This window comes from Tetrao urogallus, assembly GCF_951394365.1.
Source record: "Tetrao urogallus genome assembly, chromosome: 6".
Classification (NCBI taxonomy): Eukaryota; Metazoa; Chordata; class Aves; order Galliformes; family Phasianidae; genus Tetrao; species Tetrao urogallus.
The window spans coordinates 51,906,024-51,928,943 of NC_136819.1; the positions used below are offsets into that span (position 1 = coordinate 51,906,024).

Here is a 22,920-nt window from a genome sequence, read left to right on the forward strand (position 1 = left end):
TTCACAAAGAAATATGCCTGATATTGATGGGATTGTACAAAAAATTCTTGGTGGCCTTCAGGGATTCTCCCATTTAACCAAAAGGTAAAATCTACAGTAATTTATCACACAAAAAATCAGCTGCTCTGCAGATCAGGGTTCACGTTCTGTGATTCAAGTGGAATTTCAACAGAAAGGCAGGAGGAGAGGGTAATTAAGCAGCTCCATTTCCAGTCTCAATTCTTTGCACTTAATCCACAACAAAACACAGAATGGAGAGAAAGGTAATGACTGCACACTGTATACTTTGTATTTCATCTGCTATGCTTCCTTGTTTTAATCTTTAAAAAGGAAATTATAAACAGCAAGCTGCAAAAAGGTTTGAAAGGATAAAAGGGCAGCTGAAGGCAGACAGGGCTGGGGAGGGAGGGGGCAGGAATTAAGAAATCCTCAGCATTATAAACGTTGATTTCTTTTTATAAAGAAAAGATCCAGCTACAACTCCCCCTTCCCTTCCTTTGTACTCAAGTTTAATAAACATTTTCTCCAAGTTACCAATTTTGAGAAAATCGCTGGATAAACACTTGCGTTAAACCCAGCTCGATGGCTCTGTGCCAAATGTAATGCCAAACTTCCCAGTTGCAAAACGAGCTGTTTTTACACACCAAAGTAACCACACAGCAGGCCTGTGGAGTCTGAAGACAGCTGACAGAGATGACTGTTGCTGTCCCCCCATTGCACCGACATCCATCCAAATACCAACATCTGCTGTGCTACAATTTACTTTTTACACAACATTTAGCAAAACAGTGCCTCTGACTGCAACATCATTAAGGAAGTAACAACAAATAAATCGCAAAGTCCCATCAGACAATTGTAAAATTAAAGCGTAGTTTGTCTTGCATACGCTGAGCTTTAGTTCAGATGTATTTGACTTCAAAAATAAGCACGAGAATCTGTTTTCTTTTTATTAAGCACACACGACAAAACTCTATACGCTCTGACAAGCGTAATCCATCATTACAGTGAAAATTACAGTTTTGAGGATATTGACTTGACTCAATAGACAGAAAAACAGATGTCTGCAAGGCATCCCGGCCTGCCCACTACAATCTCAGTAATCCAAACTACTAAAAGGATTACGCTATGCCTTGAAGCAGAAGTGCACTTTCAATTCAGGGCCCACTCCCTTTTAAACGCTCCAAATGCATATTTGTGCTTCTGAAGCAAGGAATTAACATTCCTAGAAATTAAAGCGAACTTCACTTGAAAAGCAGAACAGAGCATGGGGGCCAATGTGATCCCATTGCACAGAAGCAGGCAAGGGCAGCACACCCTTTTAACAAACGTGTGGTCTGGAGGATCAACTCTGGATTTAGGTTCCAAAGTGCAAACTGGGGTTGGTCAGTGGTTTCTCTTTACTGCCCAACACACTTCCCACCACAGAAGTCATGCCGAGAAGCGACAACTGGTGCCGCCACGGCTGCCATCTTCTGTGTCCACATCATTCAATGGATTGAGTTGGAAGAGACCTCAAAGATCATCCAGTTCCAACCCCCCCACCCTGTTGTGGGCTGGCTGCCACCCACTAAATCACACACTGGAGCCCCACGCAACCTGGCCTTGAACACTTCCAGCAATGTCTGCTGGGTCGGAGCTTCACCACTGCTCCTGGGCTTGTAGAGCACAGGAGGAAGAAGAAAGGAGAATGTGAATCTTTGAAGTTATGACTGGTTTCCAAACACAACCCTTCTGACATCCTGTCCTGCAGCAATTCTATGAACACAAAAACAAGCAAAGGTTTTTCACGATCTTGACTGAAGGCTTTTCCCTAAATCTTTGCATTCCTCAGAATCACCTTTAACACAAACTAAAAATTGCTTAAATTAGAAGTCCACGTGTGTGTTTGTGCATGTGTGTGTGTGGGAAGAAATGCCCCACCATCTCCAGACAATGCGTCTGTTCGTAATAACAACACACTGAACACTCAGCTCCAGATACACAAAAACTTGGCAGGCTGCATCCCAAAGCAGTTTCACCAAAACAATACAGTCTCCCTCAAATCACAATCAGCTTCGTTGTGGAAGACAATAATATTTTAGATAAAATAGGCAGCAAACATTTTGGTCAGTTCAGTGGATCTCTTTCTCCAATTCGTAGACAAAAACAGTCAACACCCAAAGTGAGGTGAACAAACTTGCTTCTAAGTAATTTGGTGTTTAAAGCATACTGAAGTCTAGGGGCTGGGCACCTGCCCGCTCCTGGTGGTTGGGCCAGCACTGCTTTGTGACAGGCACTAATTACAATGGAGCATTTCAGTGGTGGGATGCAGCAGAAGCCTGAGCAGGGACACCCACGGCCATCTCCTCTGCACTAAATACGATGCAGCACTTGCACAACAGGAGTCAAGGTCCATCGGAAACTTATCTGCAGATTTGCTCCTGTGCAATCTGTAGGTTCAGCCTGAGAGTTCAGCACTGAAACACGATTTGTTTTGTCCATTTCTCTCTTGGCACGGTTGGCTTTTTGTCAGACAGATGTACGCCACATCCAAGTCATTTCCCAATCCCTCTGCTTCACCTCCCTCCATGCACTCTGCACAGACTCTGACCCCTAAGCAAGAGCTGTGACAGAGGAAGAAGTGTTTCTGATAGCCTGTGTACTCTCCATAGTTTTATTGCAGAGTATAAACGTTTTCTCCTGCTCGCAAGCCCTTCTTGTAAGGAAAGAAAACAAAACCAAACAAAAAAATCTGCCACAGCCAAACAACTGAATGCCTTAAATCCAGCAGCAGGAAAGGAGAGGGGAGGGAAGGGGTGGAGAGGAAAGGACTGAGAGGATGGATTACACTGAAGTTATTTTTGTCCTGTTCAAGTGGATGGGCAGAGACAACTAAATATAGCATTTATCAAAGCAGGTGAACAAGGAAGATGGCATGAGCCACACGTTTCAAGGAGCAAAGCAGTAAGCGAAGCACACTCCTACCTCCCAGCCCAAAAATCTCCCCAGAAAACACACTTCGATTTGCATGTGCAAGATTCAACTGAACACATATTCAGCTCTCTGCAGCCTTCCCTTTGGACATATGATAATGTAGATGTTGAGCAGATAGGGTTCTTGTGTTTTACCTGCTTCTACTCGACACATATCTATATATAAGTAGGTACTATGTAAAAATAGAAAAAACAGCACTTTCCTGTAGTGTCTTTAGACAGAAATTCTTCAGAAGTACATTTACACGTACATCTGGGTAATAAAGCACCACTTGAAATCAAACGTTAGGGAATGTTATGTTGTCAGTGGCAACAAAAAGGATGTGGTTTCTGTGAAATTTAACCAGTTGTGTCAAGTACAATTCTTGCCAGGCTGCAGTCCACGTCTTGCTCACAGAAACCGCTAGATTAGTAGGAATTTCACAAGTGAAGATCCATTGATTTTTAACTCCTTCCAGCACCTGAGTCAGCCTGTGAGATACACAGGGTAGCTGCTGCCAGAAGCACGTACTCCATTCACTCACTGTGAGCGGCCCACACAGGCAAATACAAATAGTAAGTCTCGCTCAGAGCCTGCAGCCAATGATGCAAACAATAGCTTCCCATAAGGACACTAAGTGCTGTGCTGGTATGCACACACTATTTCAGCAAGGAAGGAAACATTCAGGGAAAAGACACGGCACCAGTCATGACATGAGTGGAAACCACACTCGCATCAGGGCTGTAACTACTGCTGGGCTTAAAGAACAGAAAGCTTTTATGCGGAACATTTCCCTTCTTCCATCTGTGCCCCAAGTTACCACAGCATCCAAGAGCCCCACAGTCTGAGCTGCGGTTGTCCTCACAACATCCCTGTGAAGTAGGGAAGTGCTGCTATCGCCATTTTACAGATAGGGAACTGGGGTGCAGAGAAATAAAAATAACCTTATCCGAGATGATCATACAGAAGGAAGTTTATGGTGGAGCAGGGGAGGACTGGCTTCAATTCTCAGTTCCAGGACAGCACTCTAATACAGAATCACAGAACGGCCAGGGATGGAAGGGACCTCAAGGATCATGAAGCTCCAATCCCCCTGCCACACGCAGGGCCATCAACCTTCCCATTTAATACTAGACCAGGCTGCCCAGGGCCCCATCCAACCTGGCCTTGAACACCACACTGCCCCCACCACATGTGGACGGGGCATCCACAACCTCTCTGGGCAGCTGTTCCAGCACCTCACCACTCTCTGGATAAAGAACTTCCCCCTGACATCCAACCTCAATCTGCCCTCCCTCAACTTAACGCCATTTCCCCTTATCCTGCAGTTATCTGCCCTTTCAAAGAGTTAACTCCCCTCCTGTGTGTAGGCTCCCTTTAGGTACTGAAAGGCTGCAGTGAGGTCACCCCACAGCCTTCTTTTCTCCAGGCTGAACAAGCCCAGCTCCCTCAGCCTGTCTTCAACAGGGAAAGTGCTCCAGTCCCCTGATCATCTTTGTGGCTCTCCTCTGGACCCCCTCCAACAGCTCCCTGTCTTTTTTGTACTGGGGGCTCCAGACCAGGACACAGTACTCCAGATGGAGCCTCACAAGAGCAGAGTAGAGGGGGACAATCGTCACCCTGTCCTTGCACAATACCACAGCCACCACCTCAGCTTCTGGATGCTCAGCCTTCAGTCTGACCCACCTATCATCCCTCTTCAATGGGGAGCACCTACCCCTTCTATTAGCAGTGCTTTTAGCCCATCAGAAATGGAGCAGGGTAGCAGACATGCGTGTTGTTTGCGTTCAGAAATCCAAATCCGAACAAAGAAAATTTCCAAAATAGTCAGCACTATCCTGTTATTGTGGGAAAAGGAAGGAAGACATACAAAGTTTCCAAAGTAGAAAAATAAAATAATCCCTGGCAAGCCATAGGTACAATTTCAAAATAATTAGTGAAAGTTTTAATAGGAAACTGGTATTAGACACGCATCCTTCATGAATCTCCCTACTCTGGAGATTTGGGGTTATAAAACAATAAGAAATTAAAAAATCCCTTTGAGACTACAGCTATCTCTTTTCAGACAGGGATCTAGACGCAGATCTGATGTAGAGCCATAGACAGATTCTGGCTCCAGGCTTCACCCAACAGCCTTGTTTCAGATAAAAAAAAGTTAGAGGCTGCAAAGAGCTCAAGTTTTCTTGTTCAGGGTGCAGCCAGACTTTAACACTGCCCTCAAAGTATCTTTCTTCCAAGTGAAATGTCACCTCAGGGCCCAAAATTTGGGATTCCAACTGCAGACGTCTAGAGCATCAGCTGCGAAACAAGCTTCTATAACTTTATGGAGTTTGCAACCTCTTGACAGTGTCAGCTGCTTGTGGTCACTATTACACTGATGCAAACAGAAAAGATCCATCACCAGATGGGTTACCTGGTGTACTAAGTCCGACTCCAAAATGTGGCTGTTCATCCTACTGGACACAGGCTAACAGGCTAACAAACTGTTGCACCATCAGTAGCAAGCCACATGAACGGATGTTACCAGTACCCAGACCAGTGCCAAGGAAGAAATGTGTGGGTTGGTACTAGCTGCGAGCACCCGATAGCTGCGCAAAGCTCCCAGGTCACCTCTGCTACCACAGTCTATTCTGTTCATCTCTGCTGATAAGCTGGCCCAAGCCTAATCTTTCCAACAGACTTTTTCAATAAACTTCAGCCACCACAAACACAACATGAACTCAGAGCTCATCTCATCTACTACACTCAGCTACAGACAGATTCCCAAACAGCTGCAGCATCAGCTATAGATGAAGATGACCATCCAGGCACTTAATCTCCGTGAGCAACATAAAATATCTCCAGCCTTAATTGGAGAAGACTGGAAAGAACAGAGCTGGCCCCACAACACATCCTGCAACCCATATTTCAACTTGGGAACGTTCCTCTCCCAGAAGAGCGAAAAGAGTGAAGTTAGAAACATTCCTACTTACCCATAGAAACAATAAACATAACAACAACAAATCCCAGCAGCTTTAAAGCTACATAGCATTCTTAGTAGGCCTGACATCCCAGTAATTAAAAGAAAAAGCAACTTTTAGTTCCAAAGCACAGATTCAGATTACTAAGAAGTAGTGAACTAGCAAGGTTTGTTTATTACTACACAATGTGAACCTTTGCCCTGAGAAACCGACTTCTGTAGTTGAACACATCAGACAGCGCTGAAAAATGACAAAGCCTGCTAACAACAGAGAAACTACTGTTTATTTTCTGTTTGTTGGTCATCACAAGGAATCTCAAAACAAAAACCAGACTGCTCTCATCTAGAAAGAAGTCTGCTATTCTCCTTCAGATCTGACTTAGCTTTACACATGATTACCAATATCAAGCCGGTGAAAAAATGAAATAAAAATAAAAATCACATAATACTTTATGTTGCAAGGAACTAGCAGAGGTGCAACTTTATCAAACTTCCACTTTCAAATCAAATTCAAGAAACAAAACCTCAAGTCTGCTTGGCCGTTTGCCCTCATTTTAATCTCCTTGTCTCCAGTAACTGATTTGAGGATTATAAGAGGCAGCGGAAAGATGAGTATCAATAAATATTCTCTGTGTGTAGTAGGCATAAGAAAGAGAAATGAATTCTGTGTTCCTCCATGTTTTATTCTACCACATGAATCGTGAGAGAAATAGCACAGGATAGTGCATGGTCAACAAGTTATGCATTGCCTCTGAAGTTTGAATACGTGTCTACAACCACACATCCTGTTGAGTGTCATTCCACTTCTAAAATGCTACCCAAAAAGAGAAGAGTCTCCACAAAAAGGAGGTTTTGCTATAATCACACCCAGTCTCGTCAAGGGAGTAAACAAATCTCTTTGAGAAACTAAGAAGAGTTGAGGAAGCCCTCTCCAAGTAGCCTGGAGCTGCTGCTGAGAAGAAAGCTTTCCTCTGCCCTTAGGGAGAAGTGTTGCCTTAAAGTGGGAAGAAAACTTCATATATATCAATTTTTGTGCATTCCAACCAGTCACCTGTTAATGTTTAAAAAAAAAAAAAAGCTACCATAAAAGCCTCACAAAAATAACCACAGTAAATGTGACCTTTTTCTCTCCATATTTTAGATACAGCTTTCTAAAGCCTAATTTGTATTGCTGCAGTACATTGCAATTTCAGATAAACATCTGGACCTGAACCACCTGCTGTACAAACAGAACAATGAGACAGTTCCTGTTCTGCAGAGTTTTGTGTTATAAGGCAGGAACAGTGAAAAAAAAAAAAAAGAAAAAAAGAGGGGAAAAGAAGACAGACAGTGGGCATCACAGTGAAGAGCAGTCTCAGTGTCTCAGTAAACCCAATGCAAGTTCATCAAGGCCTTTTATAAGCAACACAAGGAGAGAAAGCTTTTGAAGAGGATAATAAAGCAGCACTGCAGATGTTTACAGGGAACATTTCCAAGTGTGAAAGGGTGGCACAAGAGAAAGCACAGAAGTAGTTGCTTGCCCCCATGTTGTAGTCACTGCATTGAGACATGCTAGGCTAGCTGGAGGCAGAAGTTAACATCTTAATAGCAAATTAGGGACGGTAAAAATAGGTATGAAAAGGAAAAGCAGCTGCTTTTGCAATTCAATGCAACAGAGGAACTAGCAGATAGCAAAAGCGCAGCAGTCCAAAGGAACTAACTCTGCAGCAGCACTCTGAATGGGACAGGATTACATGCCAAGCATATAAAGTTGCAAGATGATGCAAATCTAAGAAAAGTATATTCCACACCACCACCACCTCAGTGTTTCACTTTTGTTTCCCGTTTTCTTGAAGAACGTTATGGTCCAACAACTTCAGTTTCTTTGAAGATCAAAAAAAAAATACAGTCTCTGCAAACAATTTGGTTGTAGTTGCTTTAGAGCTGTGAAAAGTCACTATTTCAGAAAGAAACTTGCCCACCTGCTGCTGTGAGCAGAGAAGGCAATATAGGTAGTACGCAAGTAAAACCATTCCTTCCTTCAAAATCACAACCAGCATTTCCACTGAAGATAAGACTATACTGGAAAAAAAAAAAAGCATGAACTTCAAATGGGGCAGTTATGATGAACTGGCTAGCAAACAATCTTCACCTCATTTTCGCAGATTTCTCCCATCTTAAAATCATTTTACATGATTCCCAATAAACCATGTACTGCAGCCACTGCAAATGTCTACAGTCACTTCAGATCACCGCCTTCCTCTCAAGGTAGGTATCAGTAAGGCTGGGACATCACAAAATCTCAGACATTGAGAAGTAATAGCAATTACTGTGAAAGTATGAAACTCCTACGGTACAAATGACTCTTACTGCACCACGTTCTAACTCAACAGTTACCCACTAACCCACTTACCTGATCCTACAGGTTACTCAGGATCAGAGCAACCGATGCCAACGGCAAGGCTGAAGTTTTGCACATAGCTCACGATGCAGCAGAGCCACCACAGATGCAGAAAATAAGCAGCTCTGCTGGATCTGTCTAGAATAGGACTGTCCACTTTATTCAAAGCATGAGGCCAGATTTGGCTGCTACAACTTCATAAGGCCATTGTGTAAAGGGGGAGCACTAAGCCAGCTTGGAAAGCTGAGAGTTCAGAGGGGAAAAGCGTTGTTTTACCTGAACACACTGAATGTGGTAAGAGCTGATGGTCATGGAACAGTCAGAACCCTTTAAAGCACACACAGAGTCGTTTAATAGACTGGGACAGTACTTTGTGTTGCACAATCCAAGCTTTTGTTTCAGGCAAGAAAATGTTTTCTAAATATTTTGTCACCATGACAGTCCAGCCTTGGACTCAAATTCTGTCCTTGGTAACTCCAGAAAACCCTCTAAGGACAACAAGGTGCTGCTGGCTAGCTCATCACTGAGTCCTCAGGCCACAGGTACTGATCCTAAGTGATCTTACCTACCCAAAACCTAAAATATTCAACACAAGAGCAAGATGAAGAAAGGACATCATACATAGAAAGGAAATGTATTTTGCGATGAGGAAAAACTAAACATCTTCCTGATAGGTTCAGCTTTGTCCAAGCAATACGGGCAAAACAAAACAATCCCCAAGATAGCAGAAATGAAGCCTGTGAAACAGACAGAGAGAAAGAGACATAGAAAAACAGCCAGGCTTTGAGGGCTTCGCTCCAATTAAAAGCATTTCTTTCAGGGATATGAATCTGGCACACTCAATCTGAGCAGCTACAGGCTGGGTCAGCACCACGGCCCTGAAAAGAGTGGCCAACCATTTCCGTGCAACCCAGGAAGCCCACAGCAGACTTCTGCAGAACAAGTTCAACAGGGTGTTTGTACACAGCCAGCAGCGCCATGTGGATGGTGGTTTAGTTTGTGAAATGAATGTTTGCATTGTCAGTTAAAAAAAATACCAACAACAACAAAAAGCCACTCTCTATTCCACACTTATAAGTTCCCAACATTAAAAACATAGCAGGGGAAGGAAGCACTCCAGCAGCCAAAATTTACAAATTCTTACCATAACTTTGGCACAGTAAACTTCTCCAGTGTCACAAAGGCCTATTCTTCAGGGGCGTTTGTTGTCTCTTTTTCAGGAGGACTACTCCACATGTGAAATATATTAAAGAACGCACACACAGAATGCCAACAGAAGCATAAACATGAACACTGCTGGGTGGCTTTTTTTTGGTATGCGTATGTTTTCAAAATAATGTGTCTTTTCTTACACCAAAAGATACCCAGAAACAGCTTGGAGGCCGATATGTACGCTTTCTCTTTCTTTTTTCTAGTAAAGCTCTGTAAGCTTTTTCCTTTCCCCAAAAGACTGCAATCCTATTTTACTTTAATTAAAAAAATCAAAGTAGTGACAGAGACTCGTCTTCACGAGCTGCAGTCTGGGGCCCGGTTTCAAGAATTTAACAAAGGAAGATTTCAACATGTTGGTTTGTTTTTGTTTTGTTTTAAACTGGAGCAGAAATTCCTAAGTATAACCCTTGACTTGTTTGAGAGGCACCTCGCTATGTGAACCTGGAAGAGAATGCTAATACTCTGTGTAACACTACACACACTGTAAAAACAAATCTGAGCCTTGAAAGTCAGCATTTTTTCCTTATTACCTGAAGCTATTAAAAAGCCCTAACACAGATGTGAAAGAAATACACAGAAAAGCCCGCCCGATCTAAATACGCATAGCTAAATTTATCTTTTGGTTTTCAACATGTGGCTTAGTGATTGGGCATTTAGGATTTCTATTCACTGGCTAGAAAAAAAAGCCAAATGGTATATTTCTTTAAAAAATGGACTTTGAAATATTGTTATGAGAACAGGACAAGCTATGTAAACCCTAAAATTCTTTGGGCCTTTGTATTCATGATTATTGTCACAAACTAAAAGGCTCATATTCCCCACTAAGTAAACATTTACAATTAAATCCATTCTGCACAACGCATTTGCATTTTGAGATAGAACAGTCAGTTGTTCAGCTGCTGTGATTTAGATGGATTGGTTCATTATTGCTGCAGTTCGTTTTCAGCTACACTGTATAACAAAGGGGTGCCAATGTAGTCTTGAATGGCTTTAAAGCTAACTATTCTGGTATTCTTCCACGATGATGTCATCTCCACATCTCTCCCCTTCTCTTGGAGCAAGATATCTCGACTTTACTGGATAAACCCTTGCAGAAACAACAGAAACGAGCTGTCACAATAGTGTTTGGTAGGCAGTGCCTCCACAAGTCAACTGAAGGCTGCTGCTGGCAAGTTCCCAAGGGATTTTCCAAGTATAAAAAAGTAATTTTTCCTAATTCTCATTTAGGATAAATACTTCTATCATGCAAGTAACAAGACAACTTCAGCTTCTGCAACCTGGAGATAAATCAGTTGTGTATCTTCAAACATTCATGCAGTATGAAAGCTTTACCTGTACCAGAAAAGACAGTCTAAAACTACAGAGATCTCTGATGCAAGGAAAACTTCAGGTTGAAAAAGTGCATTATCATCCTACTCGTTCAACTGCCTGAAAGGCATCAGAGGCAGCATTAAACCAGACACCATTTTTCTAATGAAGGCCACTTTAAAAGGCTAGATTTAATAATACACATACACAGAGAGAAAAAGAAAATGGCGCAGTGATTAGTGGCATTTCACCTACCAATTTAAAGCAACGTTTTCAAGATACTGCCAAAGCAACACAAAAAATATTTGTCACAGAATGGCTCGATTACTGAATTTACAGCAGCACGGAATTCACACCCTATGCTCAGAAACCAATTTCCACCTATAAAATTATTCCCAAACCCCACAGCTTGTGTTGCCATCATAAATTATCACAGATTTAAGTCTGGTCCATGCATAAACACACAGTACAGCTAAAATGCTAAAGCCATACTTTGAGTGATGCCTTGAATTAAGTGAGAGCCTTCAGCTGATAAGCTGTCATTTCTTGCGGTGCACCCAAAGTTTAATTTCTACTTAATGATGATAAGAGAGGAAGGAGACTGCATGATCAGAACTTTTTAAAAAGAATGTAAATAGTCTATACAATGAACATATTTCCATTTCAGTAACTATTTACAGAAGGTCTACAGCCCATAGATAGGAGTGGGTATTTCTATGACACACATGCAAAAAACAATCCAGACAGAATAATCTGTGCCTGCAAGTCCATGAGAAGCAACAAGCAAGTACAAGGCAGCATTCCCTCTGTGCAGCTGTGAAGAGATCTAACAGTGGATTTTGAACTGCTCAACAGTTTTATCCAAGGGTGTCACATTTTACTGACGCTCCACTTGGTGAAGTCAAATCAAGGAATGATGGCAGAAATAGATAAAGCAGTGAGCATCCTTGTGTTTCAGGGCATAAACCCTACCTAGTGTAAGCATCTTCCTGACCAGTGTAACTAAATTATTCCAAACATGGTAGTGGTATGTATGCAAATGTAGTATAGCATACAGACTTAAAATTCTTGCAATGTGTTTTCTATGCAAGTATTTTTTCCTATTAAGTCTTGAGACTTTACTGGAGTTTAATGCACAAAAGTAAGTTCAATTATAGTTTTATTTATATGTGCCAATTATCCATTAGAGGCATCAAGCCTCTTCCAGCAAACACAAAAGTTGTTCTTTCTTAACAGAGGCTTTCTGAAGTGTAATCAGGATGTTCTTCTTGATCCCCATATCCACTGGCAGAGTTACAGATATAGAAGGAAAGAACTCAGAAAAATACAAGCATACCTTCAAAATTATTTTAAATCACATAACGCTCTAAGACTTATCATTAACAACAATTAAACAGCCCTTTTTCTTCTCCTTGGTCTGAACTGTTACTGAGCCTCTCAGGTTACATTTTCCAGCTTTCCTCTAGATAGTGAGGATTAGCACACTTCTCCACCTAAGAAAAAGGGGCAAAACTGTCAAAAATCTCACAACATCTATTGGTGGGAACTGATTTTTGCAAACACATAAGGCCTGCACCTAAAATCTGAGAAGTAACAGCGACTGCTGCAAGCAGCCACGAACACCAGTCCGCACCTGAAATCCACAGTGTCAACTCAATGAGTCAGACTTTCCTATCAGCACACCGCCACACATTTTGGTAGCAAGCTCCAGTCCTCAACACAGCCATCTCCTGTGAAGGTCGTGGTTCACAGCCAACACAAAGCCCAACTCCCTGGCATGCATGTTTTGTGGTCCCTATTAAGAGTACGTTATTAAAGCTGAACATCGTGGTGATCTGACAGCCCTGTTGACTGACCGGGTGCTCTGCTCAGCTCCAGCAGCCACACAACAACTCTGCAGCCATACACAGAACCACAGGCTCAGAGCACATCTCTACTTCAGAATCACTCTCCTGATTTACCCAAGAGACTGAGAAGGCATCAACTGACAGCTCTCTTGTTCTGCCTGCAGGCTGTGATGACTGTTTACCTCAGCTGTCTGCAAACACAACCATGCACTTTTGCATAAATTGACAAATTTCACAACATTGTTTGACCAGCTATCTTTTCACATTTTTGGCTCAACTTGAAGAGTTGGGAGAATAATCCAAGAGTTCATAATATGTTCTCACTTAACATTGGTCTTCACTATTTCCCACTTTCAGTTGCAATAAACACTTCTCACAGCAGCACACTACTTCACACCTAATATGGTGTCATTCTTCCTCCATTCTTTTTCTTCCTCTTTCCTCATATAGTTTCCTGCTTTTTGTTCCCCCTTCAAGATGCATTATGTTTCAGGTACAATGTGCATCTGAAAATAATAATCCCTCCTCCTGTCTTCTCCCCTTGAGAGATTATTTTTCAGTAAAGTTCAACTCATTTCTTCTCTTAGTGAATCAGTTACTTCAATACATAAAAGGGAAAAGAAATAAAACAACACGAGGCTGGCAGTTATTTTCTCACAACAATGCTCCATCTTTCAAAATTCATTCAAATGAAAAGTTCAGAGTTAAGTACACTCTTTCCAACGCATATAAGGTTTGTTTCTTTATTCCTTGCATGATCCTGAGGCCAACAACCACCGTAACAGTTTTTAAGAGAACTTGACAACAAACTGTGGGTAAACGGAGACCCAACTACAGGTGACCACCTAGTCTAACAGTCTAAGTCCTGGCCAGTTCTTTCAGATGGTGAAGTCTAAGGCTACTGGTGCTAAGCCAGAGCCAGTTCTGGCAAAGGCAAGGAGTGCAGCTGGAGGTGTGGACACAGTGGGAGCACGAGCATGAAACAGAGGAAGAGCAGGGAAGCATCTGGCATTCACACTGGTTTGCAGGGAAGAAATTCCAAGGGAAGGACTGGGCGCCAAATTCAAAAGACACTGCACAGTTCCCTGCTTAAAATCACTCCCGCCAGAACAATGTGCAGAGCTTTATTCTCTGCCCTCTCCTCACCTCAAAATAGCATACTCCCTTAGTACTTACTTCTTCCTCAATGCAGACCTGATGACTTCTCAATATGTCTACTAAGAGAAGGGGAAAGAAAAGAAATAGAAAACCACATGTGGACAAATATTTATTTTTTCCTCACAGGCTCAGCTTTTACTTCGTTTCTCCTCTAAAATAAAAGAACCAGGAAGGACAGGAGAGGATCAAAGACAATGCAGACGGTTTCTGTGTAAACCACTGTATAAAACATTGCTGGGCTCACTTTAAATAAGGCTTGCAGTGTCCTAGATCCCTCATTCTCAGATCTCTTTCAACAAGAAGTAGCAGCAATTTTAGAGATAAAACTGAGACCTACTTTGTTGGCTGCTGACGTACAATAATGCAGAATACAAAAGTAAACTTCCAGAACTGCCACAAACAATCTTGAGCATCTACATCTGAGCTGTTCCTCTTCGTCATTCAAACCGAGTGGGCTTGGTATCACTCGCAAGTTCCAAGCAGTTCACAAACACAGAGAAAAAGACCTAACCCAATATGACTTCTCCAAAGAACTGGTTAAGAACTTTATTCTTACTGCAGAACTGTATGTTGGCAGGGAAAATGCCGGAATACAAATTTTGGTGAGAGTAAGTTTTTTTCTGGGGAAACAAACAAACGAATATTCAAACTGCCTTTCAGAAATGTGAAGCTGTGACACCAAGTCCTGGCCAGAAAGACATTTCAAAAAAGACACTGGAAAGTAACCGAGATGATCAGAAGCTGAAGCAGTCTGCTGCTCAGTGGTAGGAAGACGAGCAATCTCTAGGCAGCACTAGCTCTTTCTCCTCTCAAAGGCATAGTATGCTACAGTTACGCTGTGCTCAGTAATCCTCAGCATCTGGCCTCCCTGCTGTCCAAAGCAGACTTTTTACAGTACACTGTACCCAGTTTGTTTCCTATGATCTCTCCACAAATAATTCCGTCATATGAGGTTTACCCTCCAAGAGTCAAGCTGACTAGCCATTATCAGCTCATATTTCTCCAGATGTTTTGTGATCTCATCCTTTCTTAATGTCTCTAGCATCTTGCCTACCATCGAGGTCAGATTTATTGGTCGATAATTTCCTGGTTCCTCCCCAGTTCCCTTTTCCCAGAACAGTGCTAGCAAAATGAAAGCAACCCAGAGCTAGCATTGCAAAACTATTGCCCCTTGTGTTGAAAAAAGAGACACACAACAAAAACCACTAACTGACACAGCTTATCTTTTGTTTTCAAGAAGAACAGCAAGAGATTTCCCTTTACACCCAAGCCTTCAGCTCTGGAAATGACATCAGATTGGATCCCTGTTACAAACTTCCCCCTTCCACTCTTTGTTCAGCTCCTATCTTGTTTCTTACCTTTCCTTTTACCCTCAGTTTTCCCTCTACAGCAGCTGCGCTTCTCTATAGCTGGCATCCTCAGAGTTCAGATGTACCTTAGGATCCTTTGTATCAAATGCCCCAGCCACTCCTTTGAAATACCATGAAAGCCAGACGCTTCTTGAACTAATGTGAACCTTGATGGCTTTAGTTACACAGGTCATCCAGAAACCACCCGGCTACAACCCAAGACAGACGGAAGTCAAGGAAAAGAGAGAGAGAGAGAAAAAAAAAAAAAGACCCCAAAATTAGGAAACACACACACAAACCAAAACAAGTAGAGAACATGATGAAAACAGGAAAGAGAAAAGAAAGAAGGGGTGAAGGAAAATGGCAACACAAGACACTCACTGGCTTGAAAGACAGTTAACTTCTGGTCAAACGTCTTATGATCCCATTGTGATACTAACAGAACACTAGAAGTGTGAAGTTGCCCTCAAAATAACAGAAGTAAAATTTACAGTCTGCATTACTCTGCTAAATAAGGTGAAAAGAGCAACAATCAGTTTTTAACTCTTAGCTTTTATTTGTATGAGGATCCTGCATTCATTTTATGCAATGTAGCTGTAAGAAGGCAAACCACCAAGGACTTGTAGTTATTTATTAGAACATCTGTGTTGCTCCATTTAATTAAAGAAACAATTCTTTAACAAATTTAGTAGTATTTCCAGCAGTGGAATAAGTATCTTTTGTGTCATCTCTCATCTAAGCATCTTCAGCAATTTTCATCAGACTGGCAGCTAGACTTCAACTACTCAAATAGTCTGTTCGGCCAGAAGCCCACACAAATTGACATTTGGAGGACATGTTCTGGTTTTCATGGTTAAAATCACTGCACTGTGTTCTTCCGCTATTTAAAAACAAACAAGAAAGTAGCTCCACATTTGCTGCCAAATATTAATGGATGAATACACATCCATAATGTTTCTCCTATTGCTCAAAATTGCTTCAAAGTTCTCAGAGTGAGAAATCTAGATTTCTATTTCCTTTCATAAATATCAGCGTACATTTTTCCCTCCCCCTTCTTCCGTCCTACCCTCTCTCTCTCTCTCTCTCTCTCTCCAAAGACTCCTCTCTCCATTGAGTTTATGCCCTAATAGGAAAACCGGACGTAGTAGGGAAGACAGAGATGACGGAGCATCAGCATGCACAATCCCACTCTTTGTTAGCCTTGCAGAAAGACTTAAAAAAAAAAAAAAAACAGGATGAAGACTGAAGACAATAGAAGGACTTTCATAAGCAGGGACCAGAGCAGGAATATATGACAAGTCCAGTGAGATCTTTAAAAATGAAGCAGCAAATTTAATGAAATGCACTCAGGTATTTCTCTTTTATCTAAAAGTTCCACAACGCACAACCAGAAGTAAAGATACGCCTTATAAACATCTAGAAAACCAGTGATCTCGGTATTTCAGCAAGCAGCAGTTTAGACAGATAATTTTTCTCTTTGCTCCTTCATATACAATCACGAGTACAGCACCTCTGTAGCTACCCGCTTCCCCCATGTGTCCCAATGAACAATCCCCTGCTTAACTCTCAGGGACTGCATGTGCTGAATACACACACAATGCACTGGCCCAAATCAGAGTTTCTTCACTCCATGCTTTTCATGTGCATGTTTCAAGCCTTCAGCTACGCAGTTCTGCACAAACTGGTTAGTAATTTAACTACCGTTTTTGTCTTGCAAGAGTCTGTCGCCTCACTGTGACTGGAGTAATAGCAACAAGTCCCGCCAAGTGGGAAAAAAGTTCATTCATGAATTCTTACATTTCTGCCTGGTTGAGGTTAGGCATGTCGTGGAGATGACTCTGGCCTCTGCACAAACAAACATCTGTGCTACTGGAAGTAGAACTTCCTTTAAGCGACTGACTTACAGAACTGCCAGGAGCTCGCAGCCAGGCAGAGATGTTTAATTTCATTTCTCCATTTGTATTTTTAATCTTGGAAACAAAAACCAAAATGTAAAGCGAGCTGACAGAAGAAAACAACCCTAGAATTCTAGAAAGCCCTGCTATTTCTCTGCCAGGCCAAAACACCTGCTCCTGATAATGACAGCTTTATGCTTACATACACCTGCCATCCAGAAGGACTCCAGAGCACTTTACCAACTGATTTATACATACACAAATCATTAAAACTACCAAAATTAAGCCTCTGCTTAATTGAGATGTAGCAACTGTTTAACTGCACACAGTCGCGCTGTTCAACTGCTCAGGACATGAACTAAGAGATACCATATCCAACCAAAGCTACGGGGGAAATTTAGGTAGAGAGAATGTTAATTGCCCAACCTGGATTTTGGCCAGTTGCTACAAAATATTTGCATGTGAAAAGCCCTAGGATCTTCAAAGACCACAAGCAGTCCAACCTTCAGTTTTATAAGACAAACAATATACATTTCCTAAATATAAAATCCTTTAGCAGTCCCTCCCTGCAGTAATTATTGTTTATGCCTCGACTTCAGAAGTTCACAGTATCAGACATCAGTTTTGGAAACATCCTGTGGTTGTAGCACTTCATCTTGCAGAGCAAGCAAACTGATAGGGTCTGACAATAAGTGATTAAAAAGAAAAGTCGTTTACAAAACATATACACAAATGGATCAGATTCACCTCCCCCAAGCCAAAAGAATTGAGTTTCTCAACAGATCTCACAGCAGCTACAACAATTAAGAGAGTAACGGAACTGGCACACAGAATACACCAGAGTAAGCTGGGAAGATACAGCACTGCTTTCTAAAACCAATTAGACAATGCCAAATTAACAGTGGCAAAATATATTAAGCAGGGTGAGGTAGGAGTCACTGTACCTACCAAGAAGGCAAAAAAGCAATGGGGAACTGGTTAAAAAAGGCTGGGACAACTGGCATCCAAGAACCACCAAGATACATTTGACAGTTTAGGCACAAATTTGCAATCTCAATTATGTAGAACATGCAGAGTAACATTTTGGAAATGGAAATGCATTCTACAGACAATCTCAGAGTACTGCCAGCAAGCCATCCGAGACAATAATCTGATTCTGTAAGGTGATTTAAAAAAGAAAAGTATCAGATCAAGAGATCAGAGCATCTTTTACTAGGACCTGCAAAGGTCTCCTTACATGAAAGTAGATTCATTGTAATTCCAGAAACAATGTGAATTCAGTACTCAAGGCTAAATTAAAACAAGACTGAAATATGACTGCTTCAAAGTTTCAGAAACACCTGGATCATCCTGATAATCTGTGTGGTTTTCAAATTCCATTTGCAGATTTTTAAAACTAAATGTCTCCCTCAAATTTTTGTGCAGTGCTCCTCAAAAAAAAAAAAAAAATAAAAATAAAAATTAAAAAGTACAGAAAAAAACTGTAACAAGAAGATTAAAAAACACTGCAGCCTAAATATGCCATTTAAAACTAAAAATGTATCATTTATTTAATAAGTTTCTATCTACATAAATGGGAAAGGGAAACATACTTTGTGTTTCTTCCTCCTGTTTTAACCAAACAGTGTAATTCACAATTTTGTCACAAGAATAAGGCAGCCTGAGTACACCACAATTATCTGGTGCATTACTGAAGGTAATGAGTGAATAAGAGCATTCATATCCTTGCTTTTAAGTAAAACAGACCAGAACAAAAACATGAAAAAAACTTATCAAAGCACTTTTACATCAAGCATCAGATAATTTGCCAAACTGCATCCAGCTTCCACCCTATTAAACCATGGATTATAAGCTTCATTGTTGCAGATGAATGATCAGCCTTTATCAAGGTTATGATAATGAATTCCCATTTTCTTCCAAAAATAATTACACTATACCTTTGCACCTTCAGGCATGTTGTTGCAAACCCTCTGGAAAAATCCTGAGTTTGCAAAACCATACAAGTTTCCCTACTGCTGGAGCACACGGGTTCTGGTTTTGGTCCAAAAAATGACGATATTAAGGAAAGTACCTAGCAGTGTTCTCTCTCTTACAAGAAACAATAGCAGAATACAAAGAAGCAGGTAAGCCAAGAGCGGTGTTGAAAACACCTACCTATCCTCTCAAAAATGAAGTACAAATCCGGCGTTTTGGAAATACAACACTGAAGAATGCAAAAAGCATAATGGTACACGTGACTGCGTTACTGCAGTTTCGCCATCCAGTCAAGAAAATGTTGGATAAAAATCATACTTTGTTAGCGGTAAAGCAGAAACACAGAGTGCACAAACTCAAGGTTGCTCTTTGTGTCCAGGGCACCAGTACCAAGAGAGGTTCAGGCAAACAGAAAAACGTGTTCTCTGGCAAGTCTCTGCAAGAGAACAGCACTGCTCGCAAAGACTGATCACCATTCAAATCAAGGCTCACTTCAAGACAATTCTACCTTCTAACAGCATACAAAGGGAAAAAGAAAAGCTACAGATCTACATATAAAACAAATGACTTGCCTCAGCTGAACCTTTAACACTCTAAGTATCATCTCTGGTTGCTATCTTCATAATCATTTTCAAACCAAAGAGCTGCTGCAGTTTTATGTGAACACACGCACATGCATGAACCCAAAGAAATCCCCTTGTAACACATTTGCTCAGCTTGACAGAAAGTCACACACACTCCTTACAGGCAGTTTCCCACTGAGGCGAGCAAGAAAATAAGAACTGACTATCTAAATATACCTTGCTAAAGGGCAGATCCCATGTTGCAAGACCCAAACCAGTCGTCCTGAAGAGGAGAGCCACTTACCTCGTTTGTGGAGCCATCCTTCCTTCACTATCGCTACTTCATTCATAATGGCGGGAATGTCTCTTGGTAGATCAGTTTATGTCAAATGTTGAAATTTCTGATCTCCAGCAGAAGGGTCCACAAAAAGGATGTTCTTTTTCTTGTCTTTCTCCTTCTCAGCTACTTCTAAAAGGATCAAACAAACAAACAAACAAAAGCCCACCATTATTTGAAGTACATCACTTACGTTAAATCAGGGGTACAACAGGGAGCAGTTTTCACTGCTGGGTTGTTGGCTATTTTATTTTTATTTTTTTTTAACTATTATTACAAATCCTAAATGAGGGCTTTGTCCTTCACAAGGATTGCCGTGTCTCAGCAGGTGAAGGTGCTGGAAGAAGTGCCTGCTGAAGCCCTGCTTCCTCACTGAGCTGGCTGACCGCTGGCAGACTCACAGTATCTGTCTGGATTAGAAGTGGCTGCAAGTCCCTGCCCAGTAGGCACCTTCCAGCTCTCCAACAACATCAAACTCCCCTCAACAAGAAAAAAATCCAAGACTCAGCAAAGTCGAATTCTAAATATTTCCTGGTAAGACTTCCAGAATCCCCTCAGGAAGGTTTATTTACAGCCTGCTGTGCATCAGTCTATCAACAAATACACGGTGCATCTTAGGGATGTGCTCCCAAGAGTAAAAATTCCCAATACTTTGCTGCACATTATCTTGTTATCTCACTCAAATCTCCTTGTCTTCCTCCAAAATCACCTTTTCTATAGTTGATATAATTCCTGCCTCTCTACAAAGATTCCCAGATAAGCCCACGTTATCCTAAATCAGCCCTTAGAAGCATCCTGATCAATTTTATCATGTTTCTGTAACTCACTGCAGATTGCTGCTCCTTCTTGCAATGAAATAACCTAAGGACACCTTAGGATTTCTACCTTCTTGCTTTATGAGATGAAGTCTCTATCCAAGTAGCTCAAAATAGACACATTTTCAATAAGGTTTGGCTATCTTGTGGCTGACTATCACACAAAATGTTCTTCATCTTTCTCTCCCACAATGAAAGTAGCTCTTTGCAGAAAGATCAGCTTTTATTTTTTTTCTGAATTGAATATTATTATACTTTCTGCTTGTGGTATAGTTCTATACCATATATCTATGCAGCTTTTCTTTAATGACTTCTGAGCTCTCAGAAGCATCCATTTGTTCATCCCATTTGATACTGCTTAGGCAATCAAAAAAATCTAGTGGCACGTTCTAAGCAATAACTAAGTAATAACTAACATAGCAGCACTTGTAACAAGCCAGCAAAGACCTGGCTTTTACTGGTCTCTCTCCAAACATCGAGGCATCACATTCCCACCAACAAATATATATCATCTCCGCATGCACTTGGTGTGTGTGCATCAATTATTTGTGAGCACGCAGGTGATACTCATCAGAAACCAGATTAAAAAGCAACTAATTTCACATAACTCACTAAGACACAACCCTGGATGGAAGAAGCAGGTGGTCAAAATGAATCCAACCCAGAACTGAGACGTTAGCAAGGACAGAGGGGCCTGTGCCATTCATTGCCAGTGCTCTATAACTATTTTCAAAGCAAGGAAGTTAAATTTGAATGGTCACTAGAAGCAGAAATTGACAGGGAGGAGATGCGAGAGAAAAAAAAGCTAATCCTAGTATTTTTACCTATGAACTTTAACTATTTATCACTATTTCCAGTAACATTTTATTTTATTTGTTCTTTTTTTTTCCCCTGGAAATAGCAGATATTTTTCCAAATTATGAATCTGCCATTTCTGACTGCTTATAATTATCATCTCAAAGAAACAGATACAACATTTGCCCGAGGGAGGAAAAACACACACAAAAAAATGACATTGGAACAAGAGACTTGTAAGAATTCTTAAATTCATAAATAAATATGTGAGAACCATATGCTGCAGAATAGAGACCAGCAACCCACAGCCACCAGTTGTCTTTGAACAAACTCCTTCAGATCCAGAGCAATTAAGACACAACTTGATGAACACAGCAGGCTTTCACTCTCCTTTCAAAAATGCATGCACAACAGTCACTCCAGCTAGATCTACTTGTTGACATCAGTAAGAGACCAAACCTTGCTAAAGGCTTCGCTTCAGCATCGAGAGATTTGCAAAGTGTTGAGCAAAACCCCTAAGATTATCACAGCTTAGGTAAGGAAACACAACACCAAGGTGTGAAAATAAATGCATCTAACGTGGTGCTGTAACAGAAAGTGGGGTCTGTGTAGCATAGCTCTGTGTCTTCAATTCTACAATTTTAACATGTTAAGCAATCAACATCCTTTTCAAGACTCATACTTTAAAAAAAAAAAAAAAGAAAGAAAGAAAGAAAGCTATGAACCAAACTAGTCTGTAGAAAGGACCATCCTTTTACTAATACCAGAAAAAAGTGCGATGGCACAAAATCATAGAACCTCCAACTAACATACTTCAGGTTTTTCTGTGTTAACACTTGCTAGGATTACCACCTGGCAGCCTCCTGCTCCTCACAGCCTAAACTGTCATCTCAATCTGAATCAGTGACTATGCAGACCAAAAAACAGCAAATCAGCAATGAAAACCAAAGTTCAGAAGAACTACTTTTTCCAGTTTCTGTAGTGCCCAAAAAGCCTGGACTGTCCTCCACCTCGAGCTCCCATACAAGAAGCATCCTCCACTTATTAGTGCAGCTCTGCCATCAGGGATGTGCCTACCTGCCCAGCTGCTTCCACCACACTGCAGCATCAGCTCCACCCTGCTCCTTCAGCAATGCCAAAGCATTTCTTTTCTAAGGGGGAACTTTACTTGGAGCCGGGAATGCCTTCTCGCTGTGCAATAGAATGTCCAAAGCTCCAACAGCAGCAAACTCACTCTACCTGGTAGTTCGAAATACACATCCAAGTTGTGCTTAATAAATGTATTCAAATACAAGGTAATCAAATAGAGTGCTAGCAAATAATGGTAATTTCCTGGAACAGATGAGCAAGCTAACTACTGGCCTATGTGTTTCTGA

At 41.3% G+C, this 22,920-nt stretch overlaps 1 protein-coding gene across 1 annotated transcript in view; it reads right to left on the reverse strand.

Moving 5' to 3' along the window:
• Positions 1-19,947, reverse strand: part of AKT1 (AKT serine/threonine kinase 1) — a gene marked incomplete at both ends in the record, with an annotated part of 63,599 nt that extends 43,652 nt beyond the window's left edge. Inside the window, one exon of the mRNA XM_079537009.1 lies at positions 19,902-19,947. Within this exon, the coding sequence (XP_079393135.1) occupies positions 19,902-19,947 (46 nt within the window). The remainder of the gene's footprint in view (positions 1-19,901) is intronic.
• Positions 19,948-22,920: the final 2,973 nt, after the last annotated feature.